General features: G+C 40.6%; 1 protein-coding gene across 1 annotated transcript in view; it reads left to right on the top strand.

The window, feature by feature from the left end:
* Window positions 1–15276, top strand: part of CNTNAP2 (contactin associated protein 2) — a 7772136-nt gene that overhangs the window by 6646838 nt on the left and 1110022 nt on the right. Inside the window, exon 15 of the mRNA XM_044064985.1 lies at window positions 1918–2085. Coding sequence (XP_043920920.1) covers window positions 1918–2085 — 168 coding nt within the window. The remainder of the gene's footprint in view (window positions 1–1917; window positions 2086–15276) is intronic.

Genomic DNA, 15276 nt, shown 5'->3' with positions numbered 1-15276 from the left:
ACAGACTAGTAAAATGTAAGATGTGAGATGAGCAGTTTGGATTCAGATCAGGATGCAGCACATTTGACCCGATGTTTACAGTGAGACAGATACTTGAGAAGAAGCTAGAGATGAGGAGAGAGTCCAACTGGACATTCCTAGACTTGGAGAAAGCATATGACAAGGTCCCAAGAAAGTTGATGTTGGCAGTACTGTGTTGGTTTGAAGTCCCAGAAACATTGGTAGAATTAGTGTAGGCTTTGTGCAAGGACCTAATGACTCAAGTACGAACAGTGTTCAGCCTCACAGAGGGTTCCCAGTGGGAGTAGGTGTACACCAGGGTTCAGCTCTGAGACCACTGCTGTTCATACTGGTGATGGACTACATTAGCAAACAGATTGAAGGGGACAGATTAACAAAGTTGCGGTATGAAGATGATGTGGTATAACAGACAGACTCTAAGTTAGAGCTTCAGCAAAGGGTAGGAGAATAGAATGGAAAAACTGAAGGCACATGGGATGAAATTAAGCACAGATAAAATGGCAGCAAACTGGGGAAATCAGAAGAAGCTGAGAATAGAGATAGAAGGGAAGACAGTGGAACAGGTAAACAGCTTCAAGTGTCTGGGAGTGGTGGTTGTGGAGAAGGGAAGTCTGAATGAAGAGGTCAAAGCTAAAATCAGTGGGGCTGCAGCTACCTGGCATGGCATGTCAAGTGTAGTTTATGACAGAAGAATGCCAAAGAAGCTGAAAAGTAAGGTGTACAAGACAGTGGTGCAACCAGTACTACTGTATGGTACAGAAACCTGGGCAGTAAAGGCAGAACTGTTGAAGAAGCTAGAGGTGATGGAAATGAAGTGCCTGAGAAGGGTGGCAGGGTGCACACTGTGGGACAAATGAAGAAATGAGGACATAAGAGCAGAAGCCAAAGTAGCTCCAATTCCAGAAAAGATCAAAGAGAACAGATTATGGTGGTTTGGAAATGTGCAGAAAAGCAGAAGACAACCTGGTGAGAAAGATTTGGGACAAACAGGAAGAAGGTAAGAGGAAGTGATGATGTCCAGCAAAGAGGTGGATGGACTGTGTGAAAGAAGATCTGCGACAGTCAAGCATGAGTGTTGAAGAAGGCAGGAGTGTGGCACTGAATCGAGAGAGCTGACAACAGTTAACATGATACCCCGACCCGTGTAGAAAAAAAATGAGAAAAAGAGGGCTGATGTTGATGATGATGATGACATAGCTATGATTCTTTCAGCTGATTGCAGACTTACATTATATATGTAAAAGACACATCTTGCACCCCTTTCTGTTTAGCTTTATTTGTTGCTTTGTGTTTATATATGTTAGCAGCACAATGGTGCAGCTGATAACATTATTGCCTCACAGAAAGAGGTTCTCCAATTTAATTCTTTGCAGGAATGCCTTCTGGTCAGAGTCTGAATTTTCTCCTTGTGTTTGCATGGGTTTCCTCTTGGTGCTCCGGCTTCCCCCACTTTTCCAAAGGCATGCAGTAGGTGGATTGGACACTCTAAATTGGCCATAGGTGAGAGTGTGCATGTGAGTGTGTGGTGTGATCGACCATCTAGGTCTAGCCACCCAGCAGGGTGAAGCTTGGCTTTAGATGATTGTCACTGTCAGTGTTGAAGTGACACCCCAAAGCCATGTACAAAAATGAGAAAAGGGGTTGTGGATGGATGGATGGATGGATGGATGGATGGATGGATGGATAGATGGATGGATTTATACATGTTTTGCTTGCTGTATAAGTATATTGCTATACAAAACAGCATTTATTCCACAATATTAATTTTATAACATACTAACGTAATCACCAAACTGTTTAAAGGTGAGGAACAGTCAATACCTGATTTCTTTGGTAGTAAAAACAAAGAGAGAAAACGCTACCATTTATTCTGACCTTTTAACTTGTGTTCCACAGGAAATTACTGGAATGCAGCTTCATTCAACACTCCTGCCTATCTTCACTTCTCAACATTCCATGGAGAGACCACTGCTGACATTTCATTTTACTTTAAGACCTCAGCCCCATACGGAGTATTTTTAGAGAATCTGGGGAACACAGACTTCATCAGACTGGAGCTGAAATGTAAGTGTGTTCATACAACTCTTCAGACCATGAGTAAAGTAGCCGAAAACGGAGACAGTATTTGTAGCACAACTTACTGACAAAGGATTTGGCACACCACAGTTTTGTTTTAATGCTAATGTTTTTAATCACATGCATTAACAGTGTCAATTTAAGTAGCACTGTGTTAAGGAAAATAACTTACAGTATTGTGTGTCAGCATCTTTTTTCACTTGTCATGAGGTTATTAGATATTTACAATGGTTTCTGCTGAAGGCTAGTTTCATGGCTGAAAACACTTAAGCCTGTATTTGTGTTAATAAAATGAAGTTTTCTTTGAGATTCACCACTTGGCAGCTTTTGGAATTTATTGCAACACCTTGCAAGTGCTTTTTGTATATTTAACTGTGAATCTTCACTTGTACAGAGGCATATTTTCAGTTTGTTTTTCATTCAGTTATTAGATACTCTGTTATAGCTATATTGCATGCTGATTTCACAGTCACACAAATGACTGTATAGGAAGTATCACGTGATAATTCTAAGCTGTTTATGTGGAGTGTCAGTGAACTGCGTCACCTTTTCCTATTTATATTTAAGTTCTTCTAGGAATTATTAAAAATTCTTAATGGGCCAGTTTTCAGCCTCCTTTTAAACAATGATGATGCATTCTCAACACTTATTTCCACATTTGAAAACATTCAGCACAAGTGGCCGTATCTCCCAAATATTATGATTTACGCATAGTGCTAGGATTTTGGCCATCAATGTTACCCTTACTCCTCCTAGAGTTACTGATGCTTCTCATAATGTCAGACCTGTTTATGGAAACATAACTTATTGCATAAATAAACTAAGCCTACAAACTGATTACGTCACTAACAGTATAGGGTCTAATATATGACCCTCTGCTATGATTTTAAAGTCCAATGCTATAAAGGTTGAAAGGTATGCAACTGACAACAGTAGATATTATTATTAATGAACTTCTGAATGTAAGTATCTAAATGGATATCCAGTTAGCATAGTTAGTTCCTATATCAGTGTTTTGCTACTTTCTCAAGATAGTGAGATAAAGCACGTGTTACAGCCATCCAAGCTACACTGTACCTATAAAGCTGTAGGTTATCATGTTGTCATATAGGTTCCTATGTTAATTGGAGGTTACTAGGCTATTGACCCAAGGACCTTTATAAGCATAGCCATGTTATTCCCTTGTTCCCTTATTGACCAAGTTGTATGGTCTATATTTGCAGTGTGAGTCTATGATCATGACAGACTGACCTTATCCAAGAGGAACATAGATGACACCCCCAAGGTAAATTTACAGTTTCCCATCCAGTTGTCTAAGTTACACTTAAATAGGGTAATTGAGGAGCTCTGTTTTACATGAACTGGAAGTTTGTTCCAGAGGAGTGGCAATCTCTGGGAGACATATCTGTCTCTCCAGCATGTCCTGTTAATGTCACAGACTAGGTTAAGATCCATAAGACTAGGTTAAGATCCCTAGAGTGAGTGACTCTTGTCCCACTTGACTTGTGGATGTGCAGCATTTACATTAGGGCAGGGTCTGAGACTGCTTTGTACGCCATGCACAAGTCACCTCTTAGCAGCCTGTAAGATACAAAGTATAGTGAAAAGGCCTTCAGTCTGTCCATGTAGGTCATCTGTTGAAGGCCCTTAATTTTCTTGGTGAGAAACCTCTGAGGTCTCTCCAGCTGCTGCAGGTGTCTGTTGAAGTACATACAGAAGGAAGCGTTGTACTCTATTAGTGGTCTGATGGGGGATGAGCGCAGGGGAGTTAGCTCTAGATGCAATGCCCTTACTTATTAGTTGTACAAAATAGAAGGCCTTCCTTACCACTGTGGACACGTGGTGATCGAAGTTAAGGTTGCTACCAACCTGTGTTCCCAAATTTCTCACCACAGTGTTTGAGCTTTGGGGGTACTGTTAACATTGCAATTTTCAAGGACTTCCCCTTTTGTGAAAGGGATGATAATTCACTTTTTTGTGTTTAGTTTAAGTCTGTGGCTTTGGCACCAATCATCTGTCCGTGTAAGCCCTTTTTGTAGTATGTCAGCATCATTGGGGGACTCAATGATTGCACCCAGTTTGCAGTTATTGGCGAGCCTGGTAAGCCACAGGCCATCTATTTTCACCTGGACTTTTGAGAAATAGATTCCAAACTGTAGGGGGCCCATCACAGATCCTTGTCGTACACCACTGGTAACTGGTCTGCTGGTAGAAGTGGAATCCCAAACTTTGACTGTCTTTGTTCTGCCGATGAGAAAGTTGGCTATCCATCTAGTGACATATGGGTTAATTCCCAGCTGGGTGAGTTTCTCAGTGATGGCTGAGTAGGGGATTGTGCCAAAAGCCTTGGCTACGTCAAGATAGGCTGTATGTAGTGTTTTGCATTTATCCAGGGCTTTGGTAGCATTATGGAAGAAGTCCACTGGGTTTAATAAGCATGATCTACCCTTAATGAAGCCAACTTGTCTCAGGTCAGGAGTTTGAAGGTCACCTCTGTCTTTGTTGATAAGGTCCATGATGATTCTCTACATGGCCTTGCAGATAAGGCTGGTTAGGCTTATGGGTCTATAGTTCCACAGGTCAGTTAATGGACCCCTTTTGTGCAAGGAAATTACTGTTGCTGTTTTCCACTCTACTGGGAAAGCAGTACTTAGACTGTGGTTGAAGAGAGTGCAAAGTGGTTCTGCTAGGTCCTGTTTTAGACCATTTAGTAGGCAGCCTGGGATGTTATCCACTCCCATAGAGCCTGTGATTTTGGCCATGGACAGTGTGGTTATGACCTGCTCTTTAGAGATACTAGGTAGAGGACTGGTGAAAGGTATGCTTTGGGATATGTCTGTTTAGGGCAGGGCAGTGAAATGTGTGCCAAATCTGTCTGCTAGCAGGTTGTCAGTTCCCTCTTGTTCTTAGACATTAGTTTCTTCTCTTGTTATATAACCTATTTATGCTTGATATCCGCCAGGGTGGCGACCTTGTTTTGATCAGTTCAGGTACAGCCAACTCTATACACTTGTACAGGTGTTAATACAGGGCATTTGTGTACACCTCTGTATAGGAGTAATTGTTGACAGTGGTAGCAGGAGGTTTGAAACTATTTATGCCATTGCTTAGAAGGCTATAGTTTTCTTTGGAGAAAATTTTCATCCTTTTCCTCTTGAGGGGGAGTCAAGTATGAATCTTACTTCAAATGAGATTGATTTATGATCAGACCTTACCAGGGAGGGCAGCACACAGGGAGTAGTGCAGAGACCCGTTATGTTGATGAGTACTAAGTCTAGGACATTTCAGCCCCTTGCGAGGGTGCAGACTATCTGCTCCAGAGCATTTGTACTAAAAACGTCCAGGAACCTTAGGGTAAGTGTGTTTCTGCTCGTATATGACTCTCAATTGATGAAAGGATAGTTGAAATCACCCACGACCAAAGTGTATGGCTGTATAGTGAGTGATTCAAGTAGGTCCAGGTAGGCAGAGTGGTTCTCATGGCTCATGGTTGGGGACCTATAGCTAACAATGATACGGAAGGGGGGTTTACCTACAGTTAGCTGGACTTGGAGTAGCTGTAAGGAGTCATACTGTTTAACCAGTCTTGAGGTGTATTTGTCTTTAATGAAGATGGATACACCTCTGCCTTTGGTTCTTTCATTCTCATTTTGAGGTCTGAATGTGTGGAAGGCATCGTAGCCCTGCATGATTGGTATGGTCTCTGTGGCCTTCAACCACGTCTCTGTGACTGCACAGATATCACCACCTTCCAAGGTATGGAGTGCTTCCTATGAGTGCAGTTTCCAATTTAAGCTCAGCATGAAGCAGCATAACCTTAAGTTTGTCTCTAGTGGATTTTTTACATCAGAAATTTTGTTGTTATGACATTGCCTAAAAAGGTACTATGGGGGAGGCAAGTACCCTTGCCAAAAACTGAAAGCCAAGAGGTGACAGGTGAAGACCATCTTTGGTAAAGCAATGTGGTCTATCAGCCATATCTTCCCAGACTGATAGATACTGGCTCCCCATGGACTGACTCCAGAAGCTAAGCCAATTGTTGAATTCAATCATGTTTTGTTTATATTGAAGCATCATCCTGGGTGAAGGTAGAACTCTGCTGAGGGCTGGGGACATATCTGCCTGGGACTCATAATCTGAGAGCTCAGTCATGTATCTCTTCATATAGTCCAGTGAGGTGCGTCTCAAGTCATTCACTCCAACATGAAGTATGACAGAGTTATAACGGTACTTGTTGTTGAGAGACTTGAGTGTGTGCATAATCTGATAGATCCTGGCACATGACAGGCTGCTGACCATGACTGTCTCCTTGTCCAGTTTGGTGAGGGGGACATCTGTGTGTCTCACTATGGAGTCACCTATGACCAAGATATTTTCTTTTGAGGTGTTTTGCCTTAGGGCCTTATTGGCTGAGACACTGTTGTGTGTATTATTATGTGTAGTGGATTCTGCTGGGTCTGCAGTGTGTGCAGTAGGTTTGTGCTTAAGAGGCCTCTGATCTTTAGGTAGGCTTCTAGTGAGTACCTCTGCATATGTAGGTTTATGTGTTGTGACCTTGTTATGTGCAAGAGGTGACGTGTATGTGCTGACAGCCCGTTTGATATCTGGTTTGTTGTTATGTGAGAGAACTGACATGAATTAACAACTGAAACTCTCATGGTAGGCATTGGTCAAAAGAAAGTATACAAATATGTGAAAGAAAGGGACAATGAAAAGCACTGTTAATTGTGCTAATTTACTGCAACGTTGGTCATCACAGCTGTCCTCTCCCATTCCCATCTTCCATTTATTCCAAACTACTTTCATTGCAGTGTTTCACTTACATAGCAGCACTCTCCCAGGGCAATAACTGCACGGTCCACCTGAGGATACCTTTTCATTTATTTAGTTCTTTCTGAAAAGTCAAGTCTTCAAGTAGATGTTAAAGCCAGACAGATGATGTCACATTTATATGTAGGAAACAGATTGAAAGGTAAACCTTGGTGAGCTCAAATATAGAAGATGAAAATGATGCATCGTTTACAGTATTTCACAAGAAATATGACCATAATTATGACAATTAATGTTTTGCCTTACTGTCGTGGTTTGAGAAGGCTTGTCTTTAAGAACATGGAGACTGCTATTGAGAAATACAGTTTTAAAACATTAGATCTGCATATGTTTATTGTAATGGACTAAATACCAAAATCAATGGCATTACCTGTAACCTTCCTTTACAAAGTCTGCCTGTGTAATATAAAACTGTAATGAATTTTACTGGTCAAGTGTATGTTTTATGTTTGTCATTTACCAGGAGACGATCAGGAAAGTCAGACTTTAGTCTCTGTGTGAACATCCTAAAGATTTGTTATTCAGTACATCTGTATAAAGATATTAGGTGTTAGTTTTCTTTATGACCTTCCATCAAACTGAGCTAATTTGATAGAGTTGTTTCAGAATTACAGATTTTATTTTACATAGAACAGAACAATATGTCTTATCATTCCCAAAGTAAAACACACGTTATTCACCTCTTCTAATCTCTGACAAAGTGCTTCCCTCACTCAGACTTGGGTCTTTTACTTGTTCTTATTTACGCCTTTAAAGCATAACTCCACCACCCAGCAGACCATTGCCAATATGCTGAGTATGTGCCATATCCTACATCCCTATTCCTTTTTCCCTGAATGTAAACACTCAGTATCTTTAGTCTTACTTACTCTAATTTTCTTGATGGCTCACTTGGGCACCCCCCCCCCCCAGCTTGATGTTTGATTTATTTATTTGTTTGTTTGTTTAGTTAGTTATTTTGAAGGCTCTTAAAACTGTGCATTGTACTTCAGGTAGATAAGTGATCATCTTTCCTAAAAAGTTACCAGTCACCATGTTGACATATATAGGGTGCGGTGTGCTTGTCCCTTGAAAAAAATGTTTTTGTGTTTTGTGTCTTTGGGCTTGTCAATATGTTTGACTGCCATCCTTTTAAGGTTTTAGATGCTTTGTGGGGAAATAATTCCATATTAGTTAAATGAGATGCAATTATTCTTACTAGACCTGACCAATACATATGATGGATTCTAGGCTTTCTTGAGTGTACCCCTCAGTGCAACCCATCCCTCCCATTCACCCTTCACAGCTAATCATTCTTACTGTGAAGTTTAGCTGCATTTTAGGGATTATGACGATTTCAAAGTATGTATCTTCTTCTCTTTAGATTCCCATTACTTAGCTTAGCTTTTGCATTATTTTCTCCAACTATAGCATTCAGTAACCATAGTTGTCCCCTTTCTGCAAACCATTCTATCCCTGAAAAGCTCACCCTCCCAGACATTACTTACAGCATCATGTTTAGGATGCATCAACAAACAGACTGAGCCTTATAAAGAAAATATGTTTGCAAAGCAGGAAAAGGATATCTTAGCTTAATGACTATTTTTGTCACTAGACTTTCTTCCCTATGTATATATGTATGTATGTATGTATGTATGTATGTATCTGTCCGTCTGGTTATTATTTATTTATAGCTGTTAAGACAATGTTCTTTACATGTTAGTAATCTGAGTCCTAAACCAAGGCCTTTCATCTTCATTGCCACACTTGTGACAGTACTATGTCAAATGTCTTGACAGATCCCTAACATACAGCACTCTCAGGGCTTCCCATGCACTCTTCTGTGTTCCATTAACAAGTGGTATCATATTTTCAAGAGCCTGTTAGTGTGACTCTGCACTGCTGCACAATCACAACTCTAATACTTCCATGAATTCAGCCATTCTGCCTCACAGAATTGTTCCGTCATTTTCTTCCAGGAATGAAAGTAAGACTAACATGTATTTATCCATTTCCTCTTGGCTTCCTACCCTTTCAAAACAACATTGCTATAGACATTTCATACCCGTCTTGCACAATATCAGAGTTTAATGAAAGGCTCTACAGGCTACCAAAAAGCACCCCTTCTTTTAACTGTTAAATTATATGGCATGACATCCCACATTGTCCCTGAGCCTTGTTAAGCCTGAGCTTCCCTAACTGTCCTGATTCCTGTTGACTTTATGCAGTGGTAGTAGACTGTTTTCCTTCCTTAGTGATACTGGATATGATAACTGCATTTCAAGGTCCTCATTGCTGCTTAGCTTCATTAGGCCTTTTCCACACGCATCCGTGGAATATTATAGCAATAACCCACCCCTGGGTGTGGGTAATGCTGGATTTACCCACGGTTGGCGTGGTTTGGTCCCGAGGGCAAAGCCCGAGGGACCAAACAAAGCCAACTGTGGGTAAATCCAGCATCACCCACACCCAGAAGTGGGTTATTGCTATTATACCATGACATTATTTAAGAAAAGAAACTATTACTTTTCTTAAATAATGGCATAGTATAATGCCTGTTTACTGCCCTTCCGCAGATGTCTGGCATCCGCGGCAGTTCTGATGTACTGCACGCCTGCGCAGTACATCAGAGCTGTGGGCAAAAGCAATGGAGAAAGCAAGATCTCCGTTGCTTTTTTTTACTGTTTTGCTATGTTAAATGGGTTTAACATAGCGAGACAGTTTTAAAATAAGCAACGGAGATGTCCGTTGCTTATTTTAAAACTGTCTCGCTATGTTAAACCCATTTAACATAGCGAAATAAAAAAGCAACTGAGATCTTGCTTTCTCCGTTTTTAAAACACTGTCTCGCTATGTTAAATGGGTTTAGCATAGCGAGACAGCTTTAAAATAAGCAATGGAGATCTCCGTTGCTTATTTTAAAGCTGTCTCGCTATGTTAAACCCATTTAACATAGCGAGACAGTGTTTTAAAAGTAGAGTTATACTAATGGAAAAAAGTCCGGGCGACCGGACCTTTTTCCATTAGTATAACTCGATTTACAATGTGCACGCTGGCCAATCAGCGTGCACATTTTGGGGGGGTCATGGTATAACTGATTTTCTTACTTGCTATCCCCAGAACTCAGTTGCCATGTCAAAATATGTTCTGCCCCACACATCTTTCATGAAATATCCCAGTACAGCAAATCTTTCTTCAGTGATTCACTTACTTGAAAGCTTGTACAAAGGATATTTTCTAGTGATTAAGTTAATGAGGTGTGAGTATGTTAATGAGGTAGGAGTATGTTAATGAGGTATAAGTATGTTAATGACATGTGAGTATGTTAATGAGGTACGAGTATGACCACAGTTTACACTACTTGATTCTCTGTGTCTTCATTCTTGATGTTAAGTTCAGCCTGCCTGGCTAGGCCTTTATATAAATCTTTTGTACTGAGGCAGTTAAAACACGACCTGCAGCCAATGAATTTGTGTAAACAGCTTCAAGTGTTTGGGATGAGTGACTGAGGAGGAGGGAAATCTAAATGAGAAAGTAAAAGCTAGAATCAGAGAGGCTGCAGCCAACTGACACATAGTGTAAGTGTTGTGTGAGAGAGAAGAATGTCAAAGAAACTGAAAAGTAAATATATTAAATAGTGGTGCAACCAGTACTACTGTATGGAACAGAAGCATAGGCAGTGAATGAAGAGCAGCTGAGGAAGCTAGAAGTGCTGGAAATGAAGTGTCTGAGATGGATGGTAGGATGTACACCATTGGTTAGATGAAAAACTGAGGACATCAGAACAGAAGCCAAAGAAGATATAATTGCAAAAAGGTCAAGGAGAACAGATTACTGTGTTTCAGGATCATGAGCAGGAAAGCAAACAATAATCTAATGAAGAAGACTTGGAAGAGACAGGAAAAAGGCAAGAGGAAATGGGGGCATCCATCAAAAACAAGGATGGATTGCATGAAAGAAAACCTGCAATAGATATGGGAGTGTCCTTGAATCAAGAAAGATGGCGACTGTTGACACAACACCCCAACCCCATGCTGAAAATGGAAGAAAAAATAGGGGTTGACGATGATGATCAGCTTTCATATCAAATAAATGGGTTCCTATCAGTTCGTCGAAACTTCAGCAGTTCAAACACCATATGTTCGAACTGTGAAGTTCGAAAACTGATTATCGCAAAGCCGCGGAACACCAAATTCTTTCCCAGGGAAAGAATTCAGTGGGCCGTTTCTGTGGCTTCCCTATTTTCAGCACTGTGGTGGAAAGTTATGGGTCGGGTTCAGGTAAGTGTGCGATTGTGTGGATGTTAGGGTTAGGTTGTGGGTTAGGTGACTTAGGGTTAGGGCGCGGGTGAGGTGGGTGTGCAATAGTGACAGACTTTAGGATTAGGGCGGGATAGGTGAGTTAGAGTTAGGGCGCGGGTCAGGTGAGTGTGCGATAGTTTTGGACCTTAGGGTTAGGGTTTGGGTTAAGGTAAGTGGACAGATAGTAGTGTATGTACAGTTTAGTGTAGGGTTAGATGTAGGATTTTAAGTGTATGTGTGTGGATTGCTGTTTTTTCAGTGTGCTTGTGTTGTGTGTGTGTTCCTTGGAACAGCGTTTTTTTCCCTGGGGAAAAAAATCACTGTTCTAAGCCTTCGATGGTTTTGCACTTCGAGGTTAGAAGTTCGAACATATGGTGTTCGAACTTCTGCCATTTTGTCAAAGTGATATAGACCCAAATAAATATGTGCCAAAGAGGAGGGGCCCAGGAAAGATCCCCGTGGCACACTGCTGGTAATGTTTTTCATTCTAGAGAAAATTCCTGTGAAAGTAATAGTATGGGTTTTATTAGAGAGCCATTGAGGTATTCAGCAAGCTCTGTATGATTCACATTGACTTGGGAGAATGTTTCAGTCGCATCAGCATGGGAGGTAGTGTCAAAGAACTTGACAAGGTTTCAGAAATTCGGACTATGTAACCTTTATCCATGCCCTTACTAAACCTTTTAAGGAACTCATTTAATTTGAACAGACATTATATATATTTTATAAAGCCAACCTGGTGTGTATCCATGTATATAGGGTTACCATAATATTGTTTATTAGTTCAGTTTTTAGCTACACCTTGGGAATTTTACAAGGGGAGATGCTTAGGTTGAAGACTTGATGAAGACATTTTGCTCAGGGGGACATAGTACTTCTCAGCAGACATCCAAGGATATTGTCAGGACCTTTAGAATTAATATTTTTAATTTTGGAAAGTTTCAAAAGAATTTGGTTAATAGTAATTTCAGGAAGGGGTGTGAGGGGGAAGGTGAGGACAGAGGGTATGGTGGGTTTGGTGAAGCTGGAAGAGAATTTGTCCCCAAGAATACTAGCAGTACCTTTGGGGTCAGAGAATGAAGGGCCTTTATTGTTAACTTCAGTACAGTGTTTGTTATTGCTAAGCTTCTTAATATAGTTGAAAAAGGCCTTATGGATCGCTTTTGAATTGGTTGCAACCCTAAGTTCTTAATCAACCTTGCATTTCCTAAGAGTAAATGAGTACGACTTACCAATTTTAAATCTCTTTATAATGACAAAATTGAGATCTTTTTTTAGATAGCTAGGGACATTTTTCCTTTTTTTATTGTGTGTGGATGTGAGCATCCCACCATACAGTATGTGTTAAGTTTTAGAGTGGTATTCATAGCCCAGGGCTCCACATACTAGTAGCAGCAATCTGCAAAGAATAGCGCTACATGGTTTTCTAAATCCTGAACTGTCAGGATGACTACAGAAATACAGAGGATTTTTTTTTCTCAGTGCACCCCTCTATCAGAAATGCATAACATGATTCATGCATAACTGATAGGGAGACTGCTACTACACTGTTAAAGGAGATTACACATGAGTGTATGAGTTTGAATCTTAGACATGCATCTAAAATGAACTCATTTCCAAACAAAGTGTGTAAATCACCCTGAAGTTACACCAAAAAGCAGACAATTTTTAGTTGAGTATGGACATGTGGTGGAAGCTGATATGGTGCTTCAGCATACCTGGACATTTGTACTGGAGGGATTTCTTGGGTAAATGTATTATTTTGATGCTTGTACATACCTGGACATTTTACTGATGGGGTCACTTGGGTGAAATGTGTATTTCAGTGTTTGTACATACCTGGACATTTTAGTGAGGTGTTACATGGGTGAAATGTGAGAAAGAAAATTCACCCCGGGGATCATGTCAGTCGCCCTGCTAGACAGGGGTCCAGGGAAGTAAATAGTGTGGGAAGAAATAGCCAGGGAATTGTTATGGTTAGGCTTATAGGGCCGATACCCTAGTACCAACCTATGAGCCTATGTACATACCGGGACATTTTATTGAGTTGTCACTTGGGTGAAATGTGTATTTTAGTGCTTGTGCATACCTGGACATTTACTGATGGGGTCCTTAGGTGAAGTGCATATTTCAGTGCTTGTGTATACTGAACATTTTACTGATGGGGCCGCTTGGGTGAAATGTGCATTTCAGTACTTCTGTATACATGGACATTTTACTGATGGGTCTGTATGGGTGAAATGTACATTTCAATGTTGTGCATAGCTGGACATTTTATTGAAGGTGTCAGTGTTGTGCAATCCTGGACATTTTATTGAAGGTGTCAGTGTTGTGCATACCTGGACATTTTATTGAAGGTGTCAGTGCTGTGCATACCTGGATATTTTATTGAAGGTGTCAGTGTTGTGCATAACTGAACATTTTACTGAAGGTGTCAGTGTTGTGCATACCTGGACATTTTATTGAAGGTGTCAGTGTTGTGCATACCTGGACATTTTATTGAAGGTGTCAGTGTTGTGCATACCTGGGCATTTTATTGAAGGTGTCAGTGTTGTGCATACCTGGACATTTTATTGAAGGTGTCAGTGTTGTGCATACCTGGACATTTTATTGAAGGTGTCAGTGTTGTGCATACCTGGACATTTCATTGAAGGTGTCAGTGTTGTGCATACCTGGACATTTTATTGAAGGTGTCAGTGTTGTGCATACCTGGACAGTTTATTGAAGGTGTCAGTGTTGTGCATACCTGGACATTTTATTGAAGGTGTCAGTGTTGTGCATACCTGGACATTTTATTGAAGGTGTCAGTGTTGTGCATACCTGGACATTTTATTGAAGGTGTCAGTGTTGTGCATACCTGGACATTTTATTGAAGGTGTCAGTGTTGTGCATACCTGGACATTTTATTGAAGGTGTCAGTGTTGTGCATACCTGGACATTTTATTGAAGGTGTCAGTGTTGTGCATACCTGGACATTTTACTGAAGGTGTCAGTGTTGTGCATACCTGGACATTTTACTGAAGGTGTGAAGGTTGTGCATACCTGGACATTTTATTGAAGGTGTCAGTGTTGTGCATACCTGGACATTTTACTGAAGGTGTCAGTGTTGTGCATACCTGGACATTTTATTGAAGGTGTCAGTGTTGTGCATACCTGGACATTTTATTGAAGGTGTCAGTGTTGTGCATACCTGGACATTTTATTGAAGGTGTCAGTGTTGTGTATACCTGGACATTTTATTGAAGGTGTCAGTGTTGTGCATACCTGGACATTTTATTGAAGGTGTCAGTGTTCTGCATACCTAGACATTTTATTGAAGGTGTCAGTGTTGTGCATACCTGGACATTTTATTGAAGGTGTCAGTGTTGTGCATACCTGGACATTTTATTGAAGGTGTCAGTGTTGTGCATACCTGGACATTTTATTGAAGGTGTCAGTGTTGTGCATACCTGGACATTTTATTGAAGGTGTCAGTGTTGTGCATACCTGGACATTTTATTGAAGGTGTCAGTGTTGTGTATACCTGGACATTTTATTGAAGGTGTCAGTGTTGTGCATACCTGGACATTTTATTGAAGGTGTCAGTGTTCTGCATACCTGGACATTTTATTGAAGGTGTCAATGTTTTGCATACCTGGACATTTTATTGAAGGTGTCAGTGTTGTGCATACCTTAACATTTTACTGAAGGTGTCAGTGTTGTGCATACCTGGACATTTTACTGAAGGTGTCACTTGGGCAAAATGTGTAGTTCAGTGCTTATACATACCTGGACATTTTATTGAAGGTGTCAGTGTTGTGCATACCTGGACATTTTATTGAACGTGTCAGCGTTGTACATACCTGGACATTTTATTGAAGGTGTTACTTGGGTGACATGTGTATTTCAGTGCTTATACATACCTAGACATTTTACTGAAGGTGTCAGTGTTGTGCATACCTGGACATTTTACTGAAGGTGTCACTTGGGCGAAATGTGTATTTCAGTGCTTGTACATACCTGGGCATTTTATTGAAGGTGTCAGTGTTGTGCATACCTGGACATTTTATTGAAGGTGTTACTTGGGTGA

This window comes from Protopterus annectens, chromosome 3.part0, assembly GCF_019279795.1.
Source record: "Protopterus annectens isolate FY-2018-M chromosome 3.part0, PAN1.0, whole genome shotgun sequence".
Taxonomy (NCBI): domain Eukaryota; kingdom Metazoa; phylum Chordata; order Ceratodontiformes; family Protopteridae; genus Protopterus; species Protopterus annectens.
This window is presented reverse-complemented; position numbering and strand designations above follow the sequence as displayed.